The following is a 23,067-nucleotide window of genomic DNA, read 5'->3' as shown; positions in this document are numbered from 1 at the left end:
CTAACCTAATAACTTATAATAATAGCCTATTATGTCCTTTATTGAAACTGAAACTGTACGGACATTGGTTTCGCGCATCTCTCATTCGGTCCAAGGTTTCCATATTTGCAATGTAACATTTGGATGCTAACTAGTAATGTAAAGAAGGCTTCGTACTTCAGTCGAGTCCCAATATACACGTATATGCTAAATCATCATCTTCACAGCAAGGGAAATGAGTTTGGAATAACAGCAAGTAGGACTGTGCAGCACAACCTTTATATTGTACAAAAGACCAATTAAATTAAGCAGAATAATTTTTATATATTTGGTTGACTGTGTTTTATTTTAATAATGAATAGGCTGCGATGTCAAGTTAGCAATGCCAGAAGTGAACTGATAATAGCCTAGATGTTGTGTGAGCGAGCAATGCGCCAGCGCAATCACTTGGAAGTGCGTATCTATAGCACGAATGATAATATCTCGTATCATTTATACGCCAAAACGAGTTTTAGCGTAAATATGGTATACGCAGTTTTCGCGTGTATATGATACGCACTTTATGACGTGTAATATGCACGCCCTCCTCACCCCTAATCCTACCCAAGGGGTTTGCAGTGCGTATCATTTGAACGCTAAAACTCGTTTTGGAGTATAAATTATACGAGAATTATCATTCGTGCTATAGATACGCACTTTCATGAGATTGTGTTGGATTTGTTGCTCAGCAGGGGAAATAACTTAATATTCTGTCGTTTAATACTCTGTCATTCGAAGCAGTAACATTTATATTTTTATTTGTGTACATTCAAAATGACTACAAATGACCTTTAAAAAATAAAGAAAACAACATGATGCGCTGCGTCTCAAACTTCTTGAACATCTTTCTGGCGCACACCAAAAATGAACCAAAATAGAGTGAATAGCCTTCTGACGCGCCTACTTTTGAAAGTCAACATTTAGATTATTTTAAGTAAAATGCATTATATAGTCACTTAGGATTAAAACACAGCGTGGTTCATGATAAAAAAAATAAAATAAAAAAAAACGTGACTTTACAGTTCGGAAAATAGCAACCCCCTGGCACTTGAGAACTCTGGTCTACACAGAAGAAAGCCCTGTCTAGTATATTCCCCAGTACGGGTTGTGTCGAGCCATTCGTTAGTCTGGTTGATGGAAAAAATATGAAAAAGTTGCAATAAACGCGTTAAGAATCCGCACAACGGAGGACTCTTATTCTGCAGTGCAGAACTGAGGAAGAACTGATGACGGGACAGTTTGATCTTCGGCTGACAAATCAGAGGAAAGGGGCGTTTCATTCCCGCCCATGTGTAGAAATCGAATATCAAGCTGTTTATTAATTTTGCTACCTCAGAACGAAAAACGAAAACTAAAGCTGAATTCTTGTTTTTCGTTTTTTGGGAAAAAATGAAAAATCGAAAAAGGAACTGTTTTCTCATTTTTCTACTTTCAATATTTAAACAAAAAACGACTGAACGAATGATACACGGATTTTCCAACAATACTCCGAGCAATTATCATTATAGTTACGGTGTGGAGAGCTCGACGGCTCCTTCAGAAGCCACACAACACCCTTCAGGCTTTATCTTACATTATGTAGGTCATTCCATGTGTCTGATGAGAAATTCATAAAGAAATCTTTTGATATTATACCCAACTTATCATGTGTAATGCTATGTGATTATGTGGTAAATGTGAGCCTTCAGAGTTTCATGCCATGACAAACGTCGTTATCTGATGATGTTATAGTGTGTGGAGGTTGAAGTGCCTCAGACAACCACCAGATGTCTCTGTGTGACTGTGAAATACAGACTCGCTGACAGAAACTACACCTTCACGGGTTTGGCTGTTGCATCGCATCTTGCTTTGAACGACAGTCATGAAATCATCAGAATTGTCCCTCTTAATGTTTTTAATGCGTTTTCCTGGTCTTATTGTCAATTATTCAACAGAAAAACGTGTTTTGCCTCTGAGGACACTTTCCTTTTCAGCTGACATCAACCTCATCTTTTCCTCACTGATTTTAACTTTAAACGATTCAATCAGTTATCGATGGATTTAAAAACACGTCACAGTATTATGGGAAAGTATATTTGTGAAATTGAACATTTAACTATTGCAGAATATTTTGAGCATTTGCATGATCTTATTCTAATATTCTTTTGCATTTCACTTTTTTTATTCATTTTGAGGAATATTGAATCTGTGTTTGTGTAAGTGAGATGAGTACATTAGTGTAGATCCATAATAATCATGATGTTCACACACGACACCTCTGCTCTCACTCCTGATTCCTCTACATCGGGACAGGAGAGCTGTCAGTCAACACATGGGAAAACAACGTAACTTGCGTTACTTATTTGAACAAATGCAACAAATGCATTACTTTAGTTACTTTACAAAAGTGTCTGATTATGTTGTAATGTTTTACCCCCGACTCTGATAGCCACTGCCATAAAGTACGTTCCCAGAACCTTACAAGGCCACTGGATTTGAACCACCTTTGAGTGTTGCATTGTTACATAGAAAACAATAGATCTGAGTTTTAAAGATGTGGAGCTTCTTGTAGCCTACAGCTGAAACTCCTATGTTATCTGTCATGGTTAAACTCGCCTTTGGCTGGTTGGCGTATCTTAATTTCAAACCCTGAATACTATCCAGCATTTGTAAAAGTGACTGGCCTCATGATTGTCTCTCTAACCGAACACCTCGCTGTCATCGAGACTTCACCCTGTTAAAGACAAATGGCAGCTAAAGACAGGAAAACGACTAATTGAGAAGCTGACCTGCTGGTCTTGAGCACAATGCTGTGAATGAGAGGAGGGTTGTGTATCCTGAGACCCAGCAGGTGTGAGGGAGGGGGTCCCGACTTTATCACTGTCAGTGTGTGTGTGTGACACGGCTCATTTATGTGTTTTAAGAGGACTGAACTTCCTACATTTCCTCACGGACGGGTGGGAACAGGAAGGCAAGAGTTATATCCGCCCATTCCCTCTCTGTAAGAGGTCAAAGGTCACATTTGTCATACGGCACTCTCACTCTTTGCTGCCCTCTGACTCACTTTCCCTATAATGCACATCAGTTCACACTTTATATCTCTATCATCGTTCTAGATAAGGAGTGATGTTAGTGAATCACTATTTTGGACCGATTTGCAAAACATTTGTAGTTACGTTCGTAGGCTAGGCCTACTGTATGCATTTGAGAGTTAGGTTGATTTTGTGAAATATAAAAATAGGGATGAACAACTAAAATATTGCAACTAAAATGAAATGTATTATCAGTGGTTTAAAGTATTTTAGAAGTACTTCACAACTGTAGTTATAAGTAACAATTATAAGTATTATTTTGGGGAATCTCTACTTTCCTTGAAATCTGTTAAACCCCAAAACTTGTAGTTACATTTATAATAAAAAATAGATAAATAAAAAGTTTTACTCCATTACAAATTCATTTCATGACTTAAATCTGTCAGTGATTTAATAATAATAAAAAAATTGTATCCTGTGACAATCATGCTCCCATAAGTTTATATTTCCTTTTAAACAGCCAATTAATTTTTTTAGAAAAAAAATAGTTCACCAAAAAATGTATAAATACATTTCCATAATTTTCCCCCGTCATTGTCATTCCAAACCTGCATGACTTCAGTGGATCTCAAAAGGAGAAGTTCTAAGAATCTTCATGATTTTATTCATGATGCTGATATGCTCTTATTCATGCTGTGCTGCTTTTTTTGGGCCAATTTTAGAAATTTCATAATTGTCAGAATCATTAAAATTCCAAAATTGGCCAAAAATGCAGCACAGCGTGAATCAAAGCACATCAGCATGAAAGCAGTCCATTCAAGTCATGTGCTACTCCAAGTCTTCTGAAGCGGCATGTAAGGATCTCCATTGACTTGTGTTGTATACGCAGGACATGTGTTTGTATAATAACCATCATTTGTAGATTAATGAACTTGAGCTAAGGGTGAAAACGGTTCATGATCCATTCTTGATTATTAGTCTAAAAATCACTATATTCAAACCTGTCAACTATGTAAAATCATCTGCTAAAAAATAAACAGTAGGATTCAGAATCTGTTGTCTCCTATTGAGTCTTACATAGAACAATGAGAAATAAGTGATTTTTTTATTTATTTCTTTATATTGGTTTTGCAGAAAAATGCAGTATTTAATGCAATTACTGTAATTAAATTACAGAAAAATTAAGAGTAATCCATTACTTTACTTTTTTAAGGGAAAAGTAATTAAATTACAATAATTACTTAGGAATGCATTACTCCCAACACTGATTTTAAGTGTTTTCTTTTTATACCTCTGTGTAAAATTCTGCATGAGGAGCACATTTGAGTGATGATTGATCTGGGAATCGAAAATGAATCAAACTTACTGTAAAATAAACACAAATAAGTCTGCCCACAAAATGAAATGATTGAGGTGTTCATACGTCTCTGCGAACATGCTGTAATATTATTTGCGATAGTGAACATGAAAGTCAACACTGACACGTACAGTAAACTGCTGTTAGCAGGACGCTCTGTGAACAAATGTCCTTTATTCACTTCACACAGCTTACCAAATGGCAATTAGACAGTAAGGAAGAGTCAGTAATACAGAACAATATTACCGAACACACACACACACACCCCCTGATATACCAAATGCGCTGCAATACCGCTAATGCAATGCACACAAACACGTGCTTTGATTGATAAATGCACTTTAATTACAATTCCATCTTGCAAATACCAGCTGAGCGGAACGAGTGAAAACAGGAAATTAAAATGGTGACATTTTGAAAGGAGTCAGCATACAAAAATGGCAAAAATTTATATGTACAAAATATGTACAATGGCGCTATATACATCCAAGTATTATAAAAATCATACATCTTGTACATCTCCAACATGACAGGCAATAATTAACAAGATTTTTAAGGATGTCACCTGGCACTTTTTCAGTCGGTGCTGCTATTTTCTCCATAATTCCTTTAAATGTCAATCATGGACACAAATATACTGTTTTTACGCAAGTATCAAAAAAGTCAGGGGCCTCATTTATACAATGTTGCGTAGAACCTGTCCTACATTTGAGCTTACGATCATTTCTCAAATATGCCTACGTGATTCATCCGTACGCCTTTATGTCCAGTAATGTATGTTTGTGAAATTTAGAAATCGCAAGTGATTTTGAAATTGTGTGCAGCCGAATGGTTTCAGATCTCCACCTTGTAAACGGCCAATTAAAGGGATACTTCACCAATTAGCATTAAGCTTTGTATCAGTAGAAAGGCGGTAGTATTTTGGAATGACCGTGCTTCCCTCCCTCATGTCCCCCTGAGACGAGAGATTTCTGGATTGTGTTTCTGGAAAAAAAACTCAGATGACGCAAAAATCATCATTTAGAGGCTTTTTTGTCCAGAGGCGAGAGACTCCAGCCAGTAGGAGGAGCTCGTTCCGCATGTGTTCAACCCGCCCATAGGGGGATCTCACGATAAAACGCCGTCTTTTCAGTTTCCAGTCGACTAGTAGCCTAGCTGTATCATTTCTTCCAATACTGCCCTCTGTAACCGGTAGGCGTGGCTTGGGAGTGTCCTCATAGGGCAGCGAAGCAAGTGCATTCTGGGAGTTGTTGTCTTTCATCCACATGAGCCAAAAATACATTTTCTGGCTTTTCTCAGTCTAGAAGGCACCAACTTCTAAAATAATTTCACATTTCTACTACATAAATGACCCAATTTAAATACACATTCTTCTTTCCAGCGATGAAATATCCCTTTAATGTTATTAGTATATAAAAGAGCACCAGTCAATGTCCAAATGCTTTACTTGAGAATAGAGAGCGGTGAGAATGGCTTAGATTTCCGAATACCTACAGGGAAAAGTGTGTATGCTTGATCCGAGCACTTTTCCACGTGTAAGAAAAAATGAAGTGGACGTCGAAGATCTCAAAAAATGAAGTTTATTACAGCATAGTAGTGGCAAGGTACATGAAGCACCTTGGGTTCACCGGCATCAGAATGAACCCCGAACATACCCCATCCTAAACCTTTTATCCTGGTCTTAATGTAAATGAAGTTGCTCTTCTTGCAACAGCTGTGGTCTGTATGTTAATGAAGTTGAGACACCCCATGGTCCCTAGTGTCCCACAGAAGGTTCTCTGTTATTCTTTCAAATAAGAACAGCCAAAGGTTAAAGTGATAAGATTGTTTGAAGTCCCTTTAATCAAGATGGTTCTCGATTGCCCTCAGTCACTCCCAAGCTATAGGTGACACCTGTGCCTCTGTGATACTATTTTCATATTACTGAGATTGGATGTAATCGTCTCTATATGATAATTAAGCTCTTTTAAGTGAAGGAACATTTTGATATATATATATTGGAGTTGAAGTGGTTTGGAACAGACCATAATTTCTTATAGACCCCCATTTGATGCTCTTGGCCCAAAGTAGCATCACAACCACTCCCTTTTCAGATAACACCTCCCGAAACCTGGTGGGCAGGTGCCCCAGTGGCGGTGTAGCCCGTGTCTTAGGTCGTTCCCATCTATGGCCATCAGAGAATCTTACCCGTCATAGGGTCAAACACCTCCTGCACACTGAGTTATGGCTCTACTTCACTTGAGCAGAATTATCATATTTTGTGTTTAAGAAAGAAAATCTTTTTTTTTTTTCTTTTTCTTTTTTTTCAGAGGTAATCAAAAACCATCATATCCAATTAGAACATTCAATATTGATCATAGAATTATCTTCAATCTTACGTCTCAACATGGAACAAATAACATTATGCATTGGCAAATAATAAGAAAGATACATACAGCCATTTTAAATGTGACATTCCAAATTGAACCAGAATAGGGCATATCTCAAAGTGTCCATCAAGCATTTGTTTTCTTTCTTCAAGGCCTTGTTGGGCTCTCACAATGTCTCAATCTTTCCTTTGCCTCAGTGATATTAGCATATTGTTTAGTTTTGATAACTCAAACTATCAACAATCAATAGACAATAAAATGTGCGTGTGTGTACTGTGCACGTGTGTGTTTGTGTCCATTTTCTCCGTGTGGACATCCTTTATCCACTTGTTTTCCCTCTGTGGAAAGACTGTTGTCCATAGTCTCAGAAATGGTTTGTTTCTGAAGCAGTCACTGGTGTTGTTCGAGTCTGTGCCTCTTCATCAGTTCCATCCATCCCATGGTGGGTTTCAGGGTTTTTAGGTATTTTAGGCCTGCAGTTCATGATCTTGCAGGTCTGGAAATCTCTGTATTCTGTAATTTTTCATGAGAAAATCCCCTGGCTCCACTGGTTCTACAGTACTTCCTTCTCGTCCTTCAAACGACCATGTCATGTTTCTACATGAGGTTACTCCTTTCAGGCAAACATCTTTATGCTTATATCTGAAATGATAATCAAAAAGAAGTTGCCCCCCCTTTTCCCCACAATCATCTTTTCACATTCAAAACATTAAAGTCAAAGGTTTAATCAGATAAACATCAAACATTATTAATGTCATAAAATTTCACTTTACAAATCAAAAAATCATAAAGAATCACATCAAACAATCAAATAATCATAAATAATCACCCCCCCCTTTTGATAGTAAACCTTTCTCTACAATGTGTTACTATCAAAAACTTATTCTAATTTGCATCAGCTTTTGCTTGTGACTGAGCTACAGTCATGTTGCTGGTGCAGTGATATATTTGACAAGGTGTGAATGACTTCTTTATTTCCTTTCAACAGTGCCAACTGGGTTTCTAAATTGCCTATTTTCTTAAGCAAACAACGATAGTCCATCTTTCTTTTGTGTGAAAATTGACACTGTCTTGCCTTGTGCCCCATCATTCCACAATCAAAACAAACAACCTCCTTATCTTCCTTTCTTATCTCTAAACAGTGCCTTGCAATGTGACCATCCTTTCCACAAGCAAAACAAACAACTTCCTGATCTTCCTTTCTTTTCTCCAAACAATGCCTTGCAATGTGACCATCCTTTCCACATGCATGACAGACAAAGTTTTGAAGAGGTCTCTCACTGTCTTGACAATGTCTAGCAATGTGACCAGCTTTTCCACATACATAGCAAAGAATAACACCTTCTGAATTTATTCTTGCAAATCTCCTTGGTCTATGATGGAAACCATTAGGCAATGTAATAGAACATTCTCTCTCGCCAAAGGCAGCAACTGGATGTCTAGATTTGGCTGCTTTCATTTGACTATTTGCATGAACATTATTGTTGTAAAACTGTGTCATTTTAGCAATAATGTCATTATATTCAGATAGTGGTGTCACATGCATTGTCACAGCAGACCGGGTGAGTTTGTCACATTTGTTAATCAAGGCAGACTTGAAAGTGACATCATTCTTAGTAATGTCCGGATTGCCACTGAAAGTTTTAAACATCTCCAATAATCGTTCTGAAAATGCTGCTGGATGCTCCCCTTTCCTCATGTGCATCTCAGATATTTTATCCCAATTAACTGACATCACACCTAAGACTTCAAGCAGTGCCTTTTTCCTCTCTGACTTATTAGCATTTCTGTCCTTTACTTTCTTAGTTAAGGCTCCAGACAAAGTCTCAGGCAAGCACATTCTTAACAAAACGCACGCATCACCATCAGTAAAATTGTAAACTTCAGTATATTCCTCCAAGTTTTTTAGAAAATCTAATGGATCTTGTTTGGCAGGATCAAATTTCCCAATATTCTTGATCACAGCATCTAGTTCAGTTGGATTAAATCCTCGGACTATGGTAGTGGTCATTGGTTCCTCCCATCCTTCTCTAGCAGGCGTAGTCGTAGTAGAATGAACTGGTGCCATCGGAAATCTAACTCTACAGTCAGAGTATTGGCTACTGAATGACTGATAATCTTTTTCCAAACCCTCAGCACTGTCTTCCTCCAAATCTGGCATCTCTGGAACTGGGTTACACAACGTGACACCTAACAATGTCTTACCAGGGTTTTTCTCTGTTGAGCCATTCTTTATCATAAACTGACAAGTCGCCTTCGCCTCCTCCAAATTTTTAGACAATGTTTCCACAGATGATTTAAGCATACTATTGTTAGTTCTAAGAAGTGAAATCTCATTCTGCATCTTGATCTTTTCTTCTTTCCATATCGTTTCACTAACCAGGTAATTTTTTGTAGAAATTACCCCAACACTGAGTCGCTCATTTTCAGCCTCTAACTCATCTACTCTCCTCCTAGTTACTTTGTATGAAGCAAAAAGTGCTTGAAGCGCATTAGCAATTTTCCCATTTTTGTTCTTAGGCATTTTGGGATCATTTTCAAACTTAGAGATAGCCCACTTGTACGGTTTATCAACAATATTCTCTATTCCGTCAAACATTCCCTGAGAACCGTGTTTAGCGATGTATTTAACAATAATTTCTTCCATTTTCAAAAGTCTTATCAAGCTTTAAAATATCTCGTGATCTAATAGTTATTCACAAAGTCTGATTTAAATGACTACACGTTATCTAGTTCCTTTAAGATATCTGTTAGTCTAATTATTCACAGCTCCAGTACTTCGGACACAAATGATCAAAATAGCCACATTACCTGAGGCTTCTAAACTTAACCACAGTCACAATCCATTGGTCCTTAAATTTCGTTACGCAAAACAGTTAAGAAATGCAACACTGTCACAGTACGTCGGACAAAACCACACTATGTCTGGTTTTATGTTATATTCTTAAAACAACTTGGCCATAGTACGTCAGGCTTAAACAATATAAAAAAAAAATGAACACTGTCACAGTACGTCGGACACAACCACACTACGTCGGGTTTTTATGTTATTTTCTTAAAACAGCTTGCTTATCAGTACTTCGGGTTCAAACTATATTTATGAATTTTAAAACAATGCCACAGTACGTCGGGCAAAGCCACACTGCTTCGGGTTCTTTGTTTTAAACTTCACAAACTCACAGCACATCAGACTCACTAGTCTAGCCTATGCTATAACACACAATAGTTGTGAAATAATTCTGTGACCACACTGCGTCGGGTCTATTCAATTACTTTAGAATTTCCTCAGAATTATTACAACTTCACAATCGGTTTCAAGTATGTTAGAAACATATACATTTGTTTCAGTTACTTTAGAAACAACCAATCTATTATAACTCTGCCACCACTTCGGGTTTATTCAATTACTTTAGAATCTTAACAGAATTATAAGAGACCAACTCCAAATTTCAGTTACTTTAGAAACTTTACACTTAAGCACTTTGTTTCAATTACTTTAGAAACAACAATTCCAATACAAGTCTGCTACCACACTGCTTCGGGCTTATTCAGTTACGTTAGAATCTTTAACAAAAATGTACGGAATAGGCTTAAAATTCTCCTGCTAATACTGAATAAACCAAATTCGATCTCTTCTGTCCTTAATTTTTCTTTTCTAGATTTTTTTAAACCGAGGAATTCCTTGACAAAAACAGCATAAATGAAAGAAAACAGCTTTTTCTTACCTTTTCCCTTTTTTGTTGGAAATCCGTCGATTCCTGGGTCTGGCTCGCCAATGTAAGAAAAAATGAAGTGGACGTCGAAGATCTCAAAAAATGAAGTTTATTACAGCATAGTAGTGGCAAGGTACATGAAGCACCTTGGGTTCACCGGCATCAGAATGAACCCCGAACATACCCCATCCTAAACCTTTTATCCTGGTCTTAATGTAAATGAAGTTGCTCTTCTTGCAACAGCTGTGGTCTGTATGTTAATGAAGTTGAGACACCCCATGGTCCCTAGTGTCCCACAGAAGGTTCTCTGTTATTCTTTCAAATAAGAACAGCCAAAGGTTAAAGTGATAAGATTGTTTGAAGTCCCTTTAATCAAGATGGTTCTCGATTGCCCTCAGTCACTCCCAAGCTATAGGTGACACCTGTGCCTCTGTGATACTATTTTCATATTACTGAGATTGGATGTAATCGTCTCTATATGATAATTAAGCTCTTTTAAGTGAAGGAACATTTTGATATATATATATTGGAGTTGAAGTGGTTTGGAACAGACCATAATTTCTTATACACGTCAAAGACCGCTTTTAAAAATATGAAAGTTGGCGTGGATTTTAGAGTACGCAAACTCAGTTTTATAAATGAGGCCCAGGGAGTTGTGATGATGTGCATGGCTTTGTGGGAATTTATGGTGAATCGTTCGCAAACACAGTCATACATATACACTTACACGCTCACAAACACACACTTACAATCAAAACAAATGTGTACAAATATATAGGGCACAAGTGTAAACACAATAAAACACACTTAAATATCCAGGATTCAAAGAAGCTGAATTACTGGCCTTTAAAAACACTTCTTGCTCTTTCTTACAGACTCATTTCTGACCTGACAGGGTCCAAAATTAACTCTCGCCAAGCATGAAATATGATAAATAAAATGGGTTTACTTACCAGTTGGCTGGTAACTTTATCAGGAACTGTAAAATTGATGGTTTAAATCAATTAGTAAGAATGAAAACCTGATCCTCGCTGATGTAAATGTCATGACCGATACAGCATTTTATATGGTGTCATATTGTACGTGGAATAATATTCCTCACATTTTTGTAATGGCGCAGTTTCATGGTCTCATCTGATTTATCATCTCAATTATCATTGAAAGAAATATATTAATGTGTTACAGTTTCATGACTGATACGAAATATTTATGGCTGTTAAATGTTCTTAAAGGCACACTATGTAACTTTTTCGCCACTAGAGGTCGTTTATTCAAAACAAAGGCGTAGCTTGATGACACCTTGATTTCGCAGAATCATGGGAGTTGTAGTCTTCACCTCTAGCCTGGCAACTCACCATTGGCACGGCTCAATCCGAGGGGCGGGATAAAAGGTTGTCTTTCAAATTCCCTCTGCACTCAATAGGACAGCGCTACAACCAACCAGAGCGATTTCCCACATCTTCCTTTATTAAAAATGACTTAAGTGCCGTTCTTTGTTCTTTTCTCAAAGAAAAGCTTAACTCCAAGTCCTCCAGAGTCGCGGCCAAAGCCGATTCAAAGCTTATGTTAAGCCCGCCCACCGACTCTATACACGATGTGATTGGCCTGACTAGAGTTTGGTTTTTCCACCTCGAAAGTCAACGGAGAGTTGCTAGACTACACTGGCCGCAATATAAATTTTGCTGCCGCTAGGGTGCGTCTAGATTTCTAGGCTACATCACCTTTACAGCCGGTGGAGAATACGATGGACTCGGGCAGAAATCATATTCATGGATGACCAGTAATGTATTAAAGATTTATTAACATTACGAAAGCCGTTGGAGCGGATCGAGGCCACTGGAGCAATTGCGGATTCTTCCGGTTATGTGTATGTGAATGAATGAATGAATTTTTTCCAAAGCACTTTACAATTGTATCAGGGAATCTCTGTGTGGTACATTTGAGTGTGTTGAAAGTTGTTATAATGCTACTCTGTGCTATAACTGCTACTATATGAGACACTTGTTGCTCACTGCAGTAAGCAAGATCAATATTAGGCATGGTAAAACATGGTACTCGCGGTATATCAAGAAAACGAGCTAAATGTGTTGAGCTGTATAACAATGATTAGTATTCTGTCGATGAAATCGGAAATCAAGGGTAACGCGGGTATGATGTAATTGATAGGCGACGCACGGACACGATCCGTGTCCTGGTTAAAAACGACTTATATCTCTGAATTTAAACATTCTAAGAAACATTTGGAATAATGTAAGTACACAAATCAACAACATTGTTCTAGTGGATATTTGAATCCAAAAATCTTACATAGTGTGCCTTTAATTCAACCATCATTGGCAAGACAGCAAATTAAAATTTTGGACTCTGTCTGTCAATAGAGTTTCTTCAGTTGAGATCAGACCTCTATAACGCAAAGCTCAGAGGTCAAGGTTCACGAGCAGAGGTTCACCACAACACAAGTCATTTATTCCCCCAGTGGTCAAAGTGCGGTCAGTCACACCTCCAGCTCCTGGTTTTCTGCATAGTGGAAGCGGTTGAGTTTCTCGCGCTGGCGGTTGCAGATGTCCGTCTTGGGTCCGTGTGCTGGTTTGAGAGCTGGAGACGGTGCAGGTGATGGAGGAAGGGTGAGCTCGATCTCTTCGCTGCAGAGCACTGGCGTGGGCACAGAGGTGGGCACTGTTTGGGCAGGAGGCAGCAGAGCCGCACTGTGGTCCAGGTTACGGATGAGAGTGCAGAGGCGCTGGTTGTTAATGGCGTTGTCTTCGGGCGCTGAGGTGCGCAGCTGCTCTTTGGTCCGATGGCGGTGGTGCAGACGGGACAGTAGTAATGCACACACAGAGCAGCTGCCTGACACAAGCAGGGCAAACACACCCACCAACACCATATAAAGACTGAACCCGCTCACCCCTGGGTCTGACACGGCTCCTGAACAGCAAGAAAGATCAGGTCAACATCATTTCACAAGCTAAAGAACTGCTTTATGTGACTGTTTATCCCTCTAACCTTGGCAATGGGGTTCATGACATGGATCCTTCAGGCTCAGGCACTCGTTTCCAAAGTAACCCTCAGGACATGCACACTTGTAGCCTCCTCCTGTACTGTGGCATGGCGCCCCCTTCGGGCAGGGGTTGGGATTACACAGATCCAGCTCCGCCTAAAATACAAAAAAATATATATTTTTTTTAAAAAAGCACAATTTTTAACAAAAAGCTGAGAAAATCGTGTTTTTGTCAAAGACTACGTCTGGATTGGATTCAGAACGATGATCAAAACACAGATGGAGTCGATCGAGTCCATCAACACACTCAAAGTCGACACACTCGACAGTCCTGTCGACATTTCATTCAGTAACATTAGGCAGTTTTGATTTATATGCGGTTTAATGTTGATAATCATGTTATTTTACATATGCATCAGCAATGCTTTTATCGCTTGTTTCTGCTTCTTCTTCTCCTGTGTTTTCATCCGGAGATTCTCTACTCTTTCAGAAGATGTGTAACAGCGCCCCCTACAGTATAACAGTGAAAACATGGATTGTCGAAAAATTCTGTCAACGGCGAGGAAGCGTCGTGTCATAAATAATGGAAAATGTCATCAGCGGCGTTGAAAGAGTTAATGTAACCAATGTTTCTCTGCAACCAATTTCAGTCACCAAGTGTATGATGCCTATTTTTTTTTTATCTTTTCAGATTCAGATAATTTAACACTTTAATCTTAAATCTCTATATTTAGAAGAAATTTTACCCAAAAAAATGACACAAAAGTACCATAAGTCAGTCATATTTTGTCTCATTCAATATCCGAATATGTCACAATACTGAAGTAAAGTCAGTAGAGACTTCCGGTTCAAACCAGCCAGTTTTCCCAACCCTGTTTCTGGAGGCACTCAACATTGCATATTTTGGATGTGTACTTATCTGACCCATCTATTTCTGGTCTTTAAATCTCTATTAACGATGTGTTGAGCTGAATCACTTTATGTTTGATTTGGAAGAGTTTAAAAATGTGTAGTGTTGGTGTGCATCTAGGCACAGGGTAGAGAAACACTGCTGATTCGAGCTGAGTCAAACTCGGAAACTTGTGGTTAAGAAAAAGACTTGTGGGCACTGTTAAAATAAACCAAACCGTAATAATCTCTGACCTCACAGTAGGAGCCAGAGTATCCCAGCGGGCAACTGCACAACATGCCTCGGCCATCCTGACGCTCGACACACTGCCCTCCATTAACACAAGGATTGCTGTCACAGGCGTTTACTGCTGTCTGACACAGTTTCCCAGAAAATCCCGGCAAACACACACACTGGGAGTCCTGCACACGTCACACAAGGAGAAATGGTTAAATATCAAAGTAACTTCACATCCTCAATGTGCAAGTAAGCTTATCGAGGTGAATCGGATCTTACCTTACAGTGTCCTCCATTAAGACACAAGCCCTGGCAGCTACTGTTCCCTGTTGAATAGATGATATTTAAAAAAATCAATAGCCAACCAAGTGGAAACCCACAGAACACTGGGTTTAATTGAAGAAAGAGACTAGCTAACTACATTCATCAATGACTGTGAGCGGACCATGGCAGAACAAGCTCACTGTGAGTTCACCCTGAAGTCATTTCCCATGAGCACTGAATCTGTCGTGTTTGATTTAAAACTCAATCATAGAGTGGTTTTCACAGAACCAGCAAAAACACATCTAATACTCACGGATGTCACAGTTTGCTCCTGACCAACCGGGAAGGCAGTCACACAAATATCCTCCAATCAGATTGCGGCAGGAGCGAGCATTGACACACACGCCAGTCTCACATTCATTAGTGTCTAAGGAAGAGGAACGAAGCACAGTGATGAAGTGAGGCTATATTTAGCATACTAGTACTATATCTGCAGTATATATTGTGTATAATTGGCAAACTTCACATTCGCAATATCCAGATGACCTTCTATATTTGCCAAAATGTGCAGTATACAGCATAACATAATGAGCTGGGTAGTGTATCCCACAATGCCATGCGCTCAACTTGGTCTCCAATTTCCAGTTTAACTAATGAAGTAAAAGTAATATCCACCACAAATTGTACCATCTTTTTCTAGGCTGCCAATTGACATTTTTAAATAGGCTAGATTGGAATAATAAAAATGTATTTCCGAGATGACTTAACTAGATGCCACTCTGTGAATTAAATCTTTCCCCGCCAACATTTTTATATTTTTTTGTTGCCAGTCAGCGCCTGCATTTCTGATGATTTTCACCGAACTTTCATGGCCCCCAGAATATTTTTTTTCATGAATATCTGAACAAAAAGAACAGAGCCTCTTATTTTAAACAAACAAAACTATTTTATTCTAGCTTCATGCATACCTTTTTTTTTATCAACACTTGTATGTGAGTAAGTTTCATAAAAAAAGACATTTTGAACAAAAAGCTGAGAAAATTGTTTTGTTTTTTAAAGACTACAACATGCATAAGCAATGCTTTTATCGCTTGTTTATTATTTTTATTTTAAATTTTTTGCCTGTGTGTTTTAATCTGGAGATGCAGTACTCTTTCAGAAGATCCCTACCGTATAACATAAAAAAACATGGAAAGCCAGAAAATTCCGACAATGGCAGGGAAAGAGTTAAATATGCATATAATGAGGTTTCACATACTATTTAAAACAATTAAAGGCAGCTGAGAGTGACTTTATCATGGTTAAAGGATGCTGATTGGTACAATGTTAAGTGGAGTTCCATAAATAATTACATGATAATTATAGTTATCAGCAAGTAATAGTCCATTAGTTAACTCGTGACAGCTTGGTTGTCAAATAGCAAAAAATAGCAAAAATCATTAACTTGCCACATTAACTTTTTTTCTATTTGAATATATTTTAAAATATAATTTGTTTCTGTAACGCAAAGCTGAATTTTCAGCATCATTACTCCAGTCTTCAGTGTCACATGATCCTTCAGAAATCATTCTAATATGATGATTTGCTACTCAAGAAACATTCTTGAAAACAGTTGTGCTGTTTAATATTTTAGTGGAAACCATAATGTTATACAGAGGTTCAAAAACAGCATTTATTTGAAATAGAAATCTTTTGTAACATTATAAATGCCTATTTTTAAATAACTTTTTTTTGTGCATCCTTGCAGAATAAAAGTATTAATTTTCTTGTATAAGTGTATGAGTGTATATTTCTCAAAGTGTAAAATTTCTCACTTAAGTTGTTCCTAATAAAATACTCTAGAAAATATTATTTCCATCCACAGTTGCTGTTTTCCAAAGACAGATGTGCTGACGCTAACGGCTGTTTTCTGAGGTGTCACTGTGACACATGAGTGTATTTCAGAGTGTCAACAGTCCAGAGAGACTGATCCTCTCCAGAGAGCCAGAGCTGATCTGGGCCTGAGGGGCGGTGGAGTGTGAGAGAGACTCTCCCAGAAGTCAACAGCATCAGCGACAGCTCTTTTTATTCAGCAATTAAATATACTGCACACTGTAGCATGAAATTGTCTGATGTGGGTTAGCGGATAATGGTCGGTTGAGCAGTGATGCTGATTAATAATTTCAATGTGGTTTGTGCTGATATGGAATTTATAAACACAAGATGTGTGAGCAGAGTTTCCCATCTCTGGATTTGATTGTTATGATTTAGTGGTTTCAAATGGCAAACATGGTGGTGGTCATGGTTTCTGTTTTTTTTTTTTTTGGTTTCTTAGATTTAATTCCTGGATGCATTGCTAGTCCATTTACCCTGAGAGTGGGACGAGGAACCGAGCAAAAACAAGAAAGAACAGACAGGTACGGTCTATAACAAGTTTAGGCAGGTAGAGGCAGGTTACGGCAGGTGAGACTGCGGATGAGTATGAGCGTAAGGCCAAGTCAGGCAAGTGTGGACATGTATGGACGGCTCAGGACAGGTGAAGCTAGTGTTGCTTTATATACGTACCGAGCTGGCAGGTTCTGCCGGTCCAGAATGGAGGACATAGACACTGGAAACCTTGCTCCGTCTCTTGACATGTGGCCCCACGACCACAAGGACTGGAGTCACACTGCAACACTGCTGCATGCAAACAGAACATGTTCTCGGTCTCGTCATCAAATCCATCCATCCATCATAATGATTTTGAATGCAACTTTCATTACTTTGATTACTTTGTTGCTTGGTTGTTGCAAGGTTTTTTCAAAGTGTTTAAAAAGCTGTGACAGAAACAAGTTCACAGTCTAAATCTAGTCGCACCTTCCTCAAATCTTTGGCATTAAACTGAATGTTTTGTCACCATCTCATGTCAACCAAAACTTCCATGACCTTTTCCTGTGTAACACAAAATGATCAATTATACACTATAAAATAAAGTGTTACCAAAAAAGTCTATCTCATTTCAAGACAACAATTTGGTAAAAAAAATTAATAAATAATAATATATTAGATTGTGTTTTAGACCCAGGCCTCCTTGCATGCTAAACTGTGCCACTAGACTAGCAATTTTAACCCTGTAAACCTGTATGAATTTCTTTCTTCTGCTGAACACAAAGGAAGATATTTTGAAGAATGTCTGTCACCCAACAGTTGATGGACCCCATTGACTTCCTAGTATTTTTTTTTTCCTACTATGGAAGTCAATGGGGTCCATCAACTGTTTGGTGACAGACATTCTTTAAAATATCTTCTTTTGTGTTCAGCACGAGGTCCTGCAGAGTTTAGCCAGAGATTTTTGGGAGATATGAGGGAGAAGGCGTAACTTGGATCACGTGTGACTTGATAACCAATCACAACCTTGACATCATTGAGTTGTGCGACAGTCAATCACTGTTTGCGGATACCATAGAAGTGAATGAGAAGTGCTGTAAACTAAATCATATCGTGCAAGTGATTTCTCTGATAAAACAGCATTTTATTTGGTGTGAACTCTAAAGATAGATCAATCCAAAACAAATGTTTAAGAGCAAACATGTTGAAGATTAGCCAATGGGCTGTCGATTCATTAAGTGATAAGCTATTTCCTCACAAAAAGTTTTTTTTTTTTTTTTAAGTGTAGTGAAGCCTCTCCTCCATTGACATCTATTAAAAAAAACGGCCTCGTGTCTCTTTCCCTGCAGCGTTAGCCGACGTTATGCTTTTTTCGACTAGGGTTGCAGGCTTGCCTTCAAGTGGCTTTGGTTTAGCTCCAATCCTAATCAAACACACCTGAACAAGCTAATCAAGCTCTTCAGGATTACTACAAAGGTCTCAATCAGCTCCCTAGTTCAATAGTCTGGGCACTGATCAGGGAGTCAAACATTTAAGGGACGTCTCAATCTCAAAATCCTTCCAGTGGACCAAAACATTTGATTCTGACTGGCCTGGCATGCATAATACAGCATTTTTTTTGTTTTTGCGGATCAGGGATCGTTTTGACAACCTTGTTGTCGATATGCTAAATTTTTCAAAAACGCAAAGGAAAAACCTTTCCATTTGTAGTGTAAACGTACCCTTAAGCCGGGCTCAGACTACAGGAGTTTTTCAATCTTAACCGACTGTGAAATCTGGTTGCAGATGAGAATCCCCATACACAAAATAAATATATTTGAAATATATTTTCAGAATATATTATGAAATATATTTTCAGAATATATTATGAAATATATTTTCAGAATATATTATGAAATATATTTTTGGAATATATGCAAATATTCGAAATTGGCCCAATAAATATATTTTAGTTAAATATATGTAAATATATATATTTTTTTTGAAAATATATTTTAGTTAAATATGTATATGTGAATATATTTATATGTCAATATATTTACTAACAACATATGTTCATATATGTTTTAACTTTTGCAAATTGTACGTGCCACCTAATATGGCCTAATAGTCCTAGGAAAGCAACTATCTGTCATTTTACATTGCAGTCATTTAAATGTAAGTACAGTATTAATAATAATATAGCTGTGTGTCATAATACAGTAGTGAAATATGGTAGCCTACTGTTGTGTATAGGGGAAAAGGTAGAGGAATTACTATAATCAAAATACATTTCCGACCCTTCTTTAGTAAGCTAAACATTTTATGACCATATATTTTGTCATATATTTTACATTACATGTTATAAATGTAAATATATTTCACACTTAACATCATATATTTTTGTTATATTTCTGAATATATTTCAAAATGATAAATATAAGTGAACAACAATGCAAATATATTTCAATATTTTATTTTTTTCTGTATGGATCTTCACAGATTTTCTTCTTCCAAATCTCAAACCTGCACACATTACAAGATCTGAAAATCGTGTCGCATCACACACTACAACATATTCTTAAGATTATCATGCCAGATTTAGCACCTCACGTGATCTCACGGGAAAGCAGGTGTAAACAAAATATAATGTCTCCTATTTGAGGAGACAGAATAAAGGCAGTCGTGTTGTTGTTGCCACATTTCGACCAGCCGTTCCTCAATCCCGTTTGTCCACCGGACCCGTACAGCTTCTTATTGTTTCGTGGTCGCCAATTAAAAAAGTTTAGTCACTTCCGTCTCCATGTCTCTCATTGGCTATTGTGGAAGTACTGACGTAATTATAGCCGTAATCAACCGATTTTAAAATCCTAAATATCAAACATGTTTCCGGTGTCCCTGATGTGTCCGCAATCAGGTTTAAGATTTGATCTGTAAACGCCTCACATTACCATAAAATCTGGGCCGAACATCAGAACCGACGCATTTTTTTTCTCCGAATGTCGGGAGGGATAAACCGGGCATAAATCTAGCATTAAACTCCTGTAGTCTGAGCCCGACTTTAATGTCTTCTAAAAAAATAAAGGCATGATGCCCATGCTTAAACTGATGAGAACATGTAAAAACAATGCAATGGTCTTAAAGCAACCAACCAATGTCCTTAAATTTGAGGAGCTCTCACAACCTGATCTCTGTGACACATTATCATCTGAGCATCCTACATGTGCGTGTGTGTGATTGCTGACTGTTAGGGAGCATTATTTTAATGTAGTTCTAACTAAAATTGGCACATGAAATAGCAGCTGCCTTTGATTGGTGCTGATTGCAATCTGTACAGGTGTGTGTGTGTGTGTGTATGTTTAACTACCGGAGGCACAGGAGGGTCCCGTCCAGCCTGACGCGCACACACAGCTGAAGCCTGTTGGGTCTTCAATACACGTTCCTCCATTCCCACATGGAGAGGAGAGACAAGCGTGCTCCACTGTTAAGGGGACGAGAGGAAGAGATGCTTACTGAACAGCTCTACTCTGTTTGGAGCAGAAATGACACACTTCACCTTTAACATGAACATAAGAGTATATTTTATGCTGTATTTGTCGTCTTACAGAGATTCTTGGTTTGAGGCATTCAACTCCAGAACATTCTTGTTGTAATTTTATCTCTTATCAACACCTCTCAGAGATCACACGTTAACACAGACTAAAATTATCCTTTCGGAGGAGATAATTGGTGGCACAGTGAAAAAGAAGGGCTGAGCTTTGACTACAATATTCTGCTGTTTTCTTCTTGTCCAGCACATGTTTGAGGTATGGTTGTATTAGGCTGTCAGGGCTGACAGAGTTTATGGTTGTGTTTTATAGCGTCAGCTCACCGATGTCACAGTTGCGGCCACGGAAGCCCTCCTGACACACACACAGGTACTCGTTCGGCTCAGTGTTGGTACAAGTACCAGCGTTCTTGCATGGCTGATGGTTACCACAATAATTCAGATCTGTAAGTGAGAGAGAATTATTTATTTAATTTTGCAGTTAGGGAAATCTGACAATTTATTATATTAACATTGATTCACAGATGTGTATTTAAAAAGCAATCAAGAATGCTTGCTTGACGTGTGAGAACCAATGAGGTTCGTTCTCGTGTTACGCATCACGTTTGAGCTTCTCAAGAACCAATGAGGTTCATTCTTGTGTTACGCATCACGTTTGAGCTTCTCAAGAACCAATGAGGTTCATTCTCGTGTTACGCATCACGTTTGAGCTTCTCAAGAACCAATGAGGTTCATTCTCGTGTTACGCATCACGTTTGAGCTTCTCAAGAACCAATGAGGTTCATTCTTGTGTTACGCATCACGTTTGAGCTTCACAAGAACCAATGAGGTTCATTCTTGTGTTACGCATCATGTTTGAGCTTCTCAAGAACCAATGAGGTTCATTCTTGTGTTACGCATCATGTTTGAGCTTCTCAAGAACCAATGAGGTTTGTTCTCGCTCGTCAAGCAGGTTCGGTTGAGCTTCTGTCTATGCTCGCTAATCAATGTTTATATGTGAATAAAAGCCTAAATTCAATCTGTTCATCATATAAAGCGATCGAGTCTCTTCAGAAAATTTGGACTAAACCTCTCAATTCTTATGGATTAGTTTTACGATCCCTTTATAAAATTTTTGAAGTGTCAAAGTGTCAGAAAGCTCTCAGATTTCATCAAAAAAAATCTTCATTTGTGTTCTGAAGTCTTTCGGGTTTGGAACGACATGAGGATGAGTAAATAATGACAGAATTGTCATTGGTGATGATCGCAAAGTTTTGTATCAAACATCCACTCTTCATTATCCAATCATGAAAACGGATCAAATCAAGTCCTGTCCCACATTTTTTATGGTAATACTCTGTTTAGTGAATGTTGATTAATGTTGACTTAAGAAATAAGAAACTTGTGGTAAAGACAAAACCAATGCAAATTTATCATTTACATTTTCCTTGCAGCCCTCCAACCAACTGAGGACAAATTAAAACCACATGATTCAGCAGAGGAACATTTTCTTTCTCAAATGATACAAAACACATATACATACAAACACACAGCTTTAAATGATTTGTTAGAAAAATCATTATTGATTCTTCAAAATGGCCGTGTGAAAACACCTGTTCCCCATCCCACCACTTCCAGCAATACAATATACCAACATCTGTAATATATGTGAATATATGTCTATAAAATCTTACTAAAATGTAAATCTCCCACTGGGAACTGTTGCTTGAAGGAATTTTTTTTTTTTTGAAACAATAATTTCAAGCTCAGATTCATGGGGTTAAACAAAATGCCAGTTTGGTCTAGACACAAATCAGGTTTGACAACCCAGACATTGTTTAAATGTAGTTTGTATCATAAATCCTGCAGAATCTAACCAAGAATTCCTACAAGGTCATGCTTGAGGGGATGAGTTACACTCAAATGGATTGTTTCCTGAAGATTTACCCGCAACACAAAAGCATGCTTAACTGGAAGAATTACAACCACAGCATACAAATAGACACAAATTAAAACCAGCGCTATGATGGAAAATGATGCAGGACTGGTAGACTGGCTCCTGAGATCTTAGTTTAGTGTGTGTGTGTGTGTGTGTGTGTGTGTGCGTGTGTGTGTGTGTGTGTGTGTGTGTGTGTGTGTGTGTGTGTGTGTGTGAGAGAGAGAGAAGCAATGAGATCAAGCTATTATCTTTAGTTCTATGACCTCAATTAATCTGTGTGTGTGTGTGTGTGTGTGTGTGTGTGTGTGTGTGTGTGTGTGTGTGTGTGTGTGTGTGTGTGTGTGTGTGTGTGTGTGTGTGTGTGTGTGTGTGTGTGTGTGTGTGTGTGTGTGTGTGTGTGTGTGTCAGTCAATGCCATTCA

General features: G+C 38.1%; 1 protein-coding gene across 2 annotated transcripts in view; it reads right to left on the bottom strand.

Annotated features, from left to right (window-relative positions):
* Positions 1-10,561: 10,561 nt before the first annotated feature.
* Positions 10,562-23,067, bottom strand: part of LOC309507220 (uncharacterized protein) — a 77,743-nt gene continuing 65,237 nt past the window's right edge. The window contains exons 7-15 of one of the 2 annotated variants that reach the window (XM_082181348.1): positions 21,053-21,172; positions 20,549-20,662; positions 17,401-17,511; positions 15,170-15,283; positions 14,872-14,918; positions 14,610-14,777; positions 13,472-13,622; positions 12,190-13,393; positions 10,562-11,804 (exon numbers count right to left, since the gene is read on the bottom strand). In XM_082181348.1, coding sequence (XP_082037474.1) covers positions 12,963-13,393; positions 13,472-13,622; positions 14,610-14,777; positions 14,872-14,918; positions 15,170-15,283; positions 17,401-17,511; positions 20,549-20,662; positions 21,053-21,172 — 1,256 coding nt within the window. In that variant the 3' untranslated portion in view covers positions 10,562-11,804; positions 12,190-12,962. Of the gene's footprint in view, positions 11,805-12,189; positions 13,394-13,471; positions 13,623-14,609; positions 14,778-14,871; positions 14,919-15,169; positions 15,284-17,400; positions 17,515-20,548; positions 20,663-21,052; positions 21,173-23,067 lie in introns of both variants that reach the window. The other variant, XM_082181347.1, reaches the window with a different exon arrangement.

Source organism: Leuciscus leuciscus, assembly GCF_965113295.1.
Source record: "Leuciscus leuciscus genome assembly, chromosome: 10".
In the NCBI taxonomy this organism is placed as follows: domain Eukaryota; kingdom Metazoa; phylum Chordata; class Actinopteri; order Cypriniformes; family Leuciscidae; genus Leuciscus; species Leuciscus leuciscus.
The sequence above is the reverse complement of the archived record's forward strand: the minus strand, read 5'-3'. Positions and strand labels throughout refer to the sequence as shown.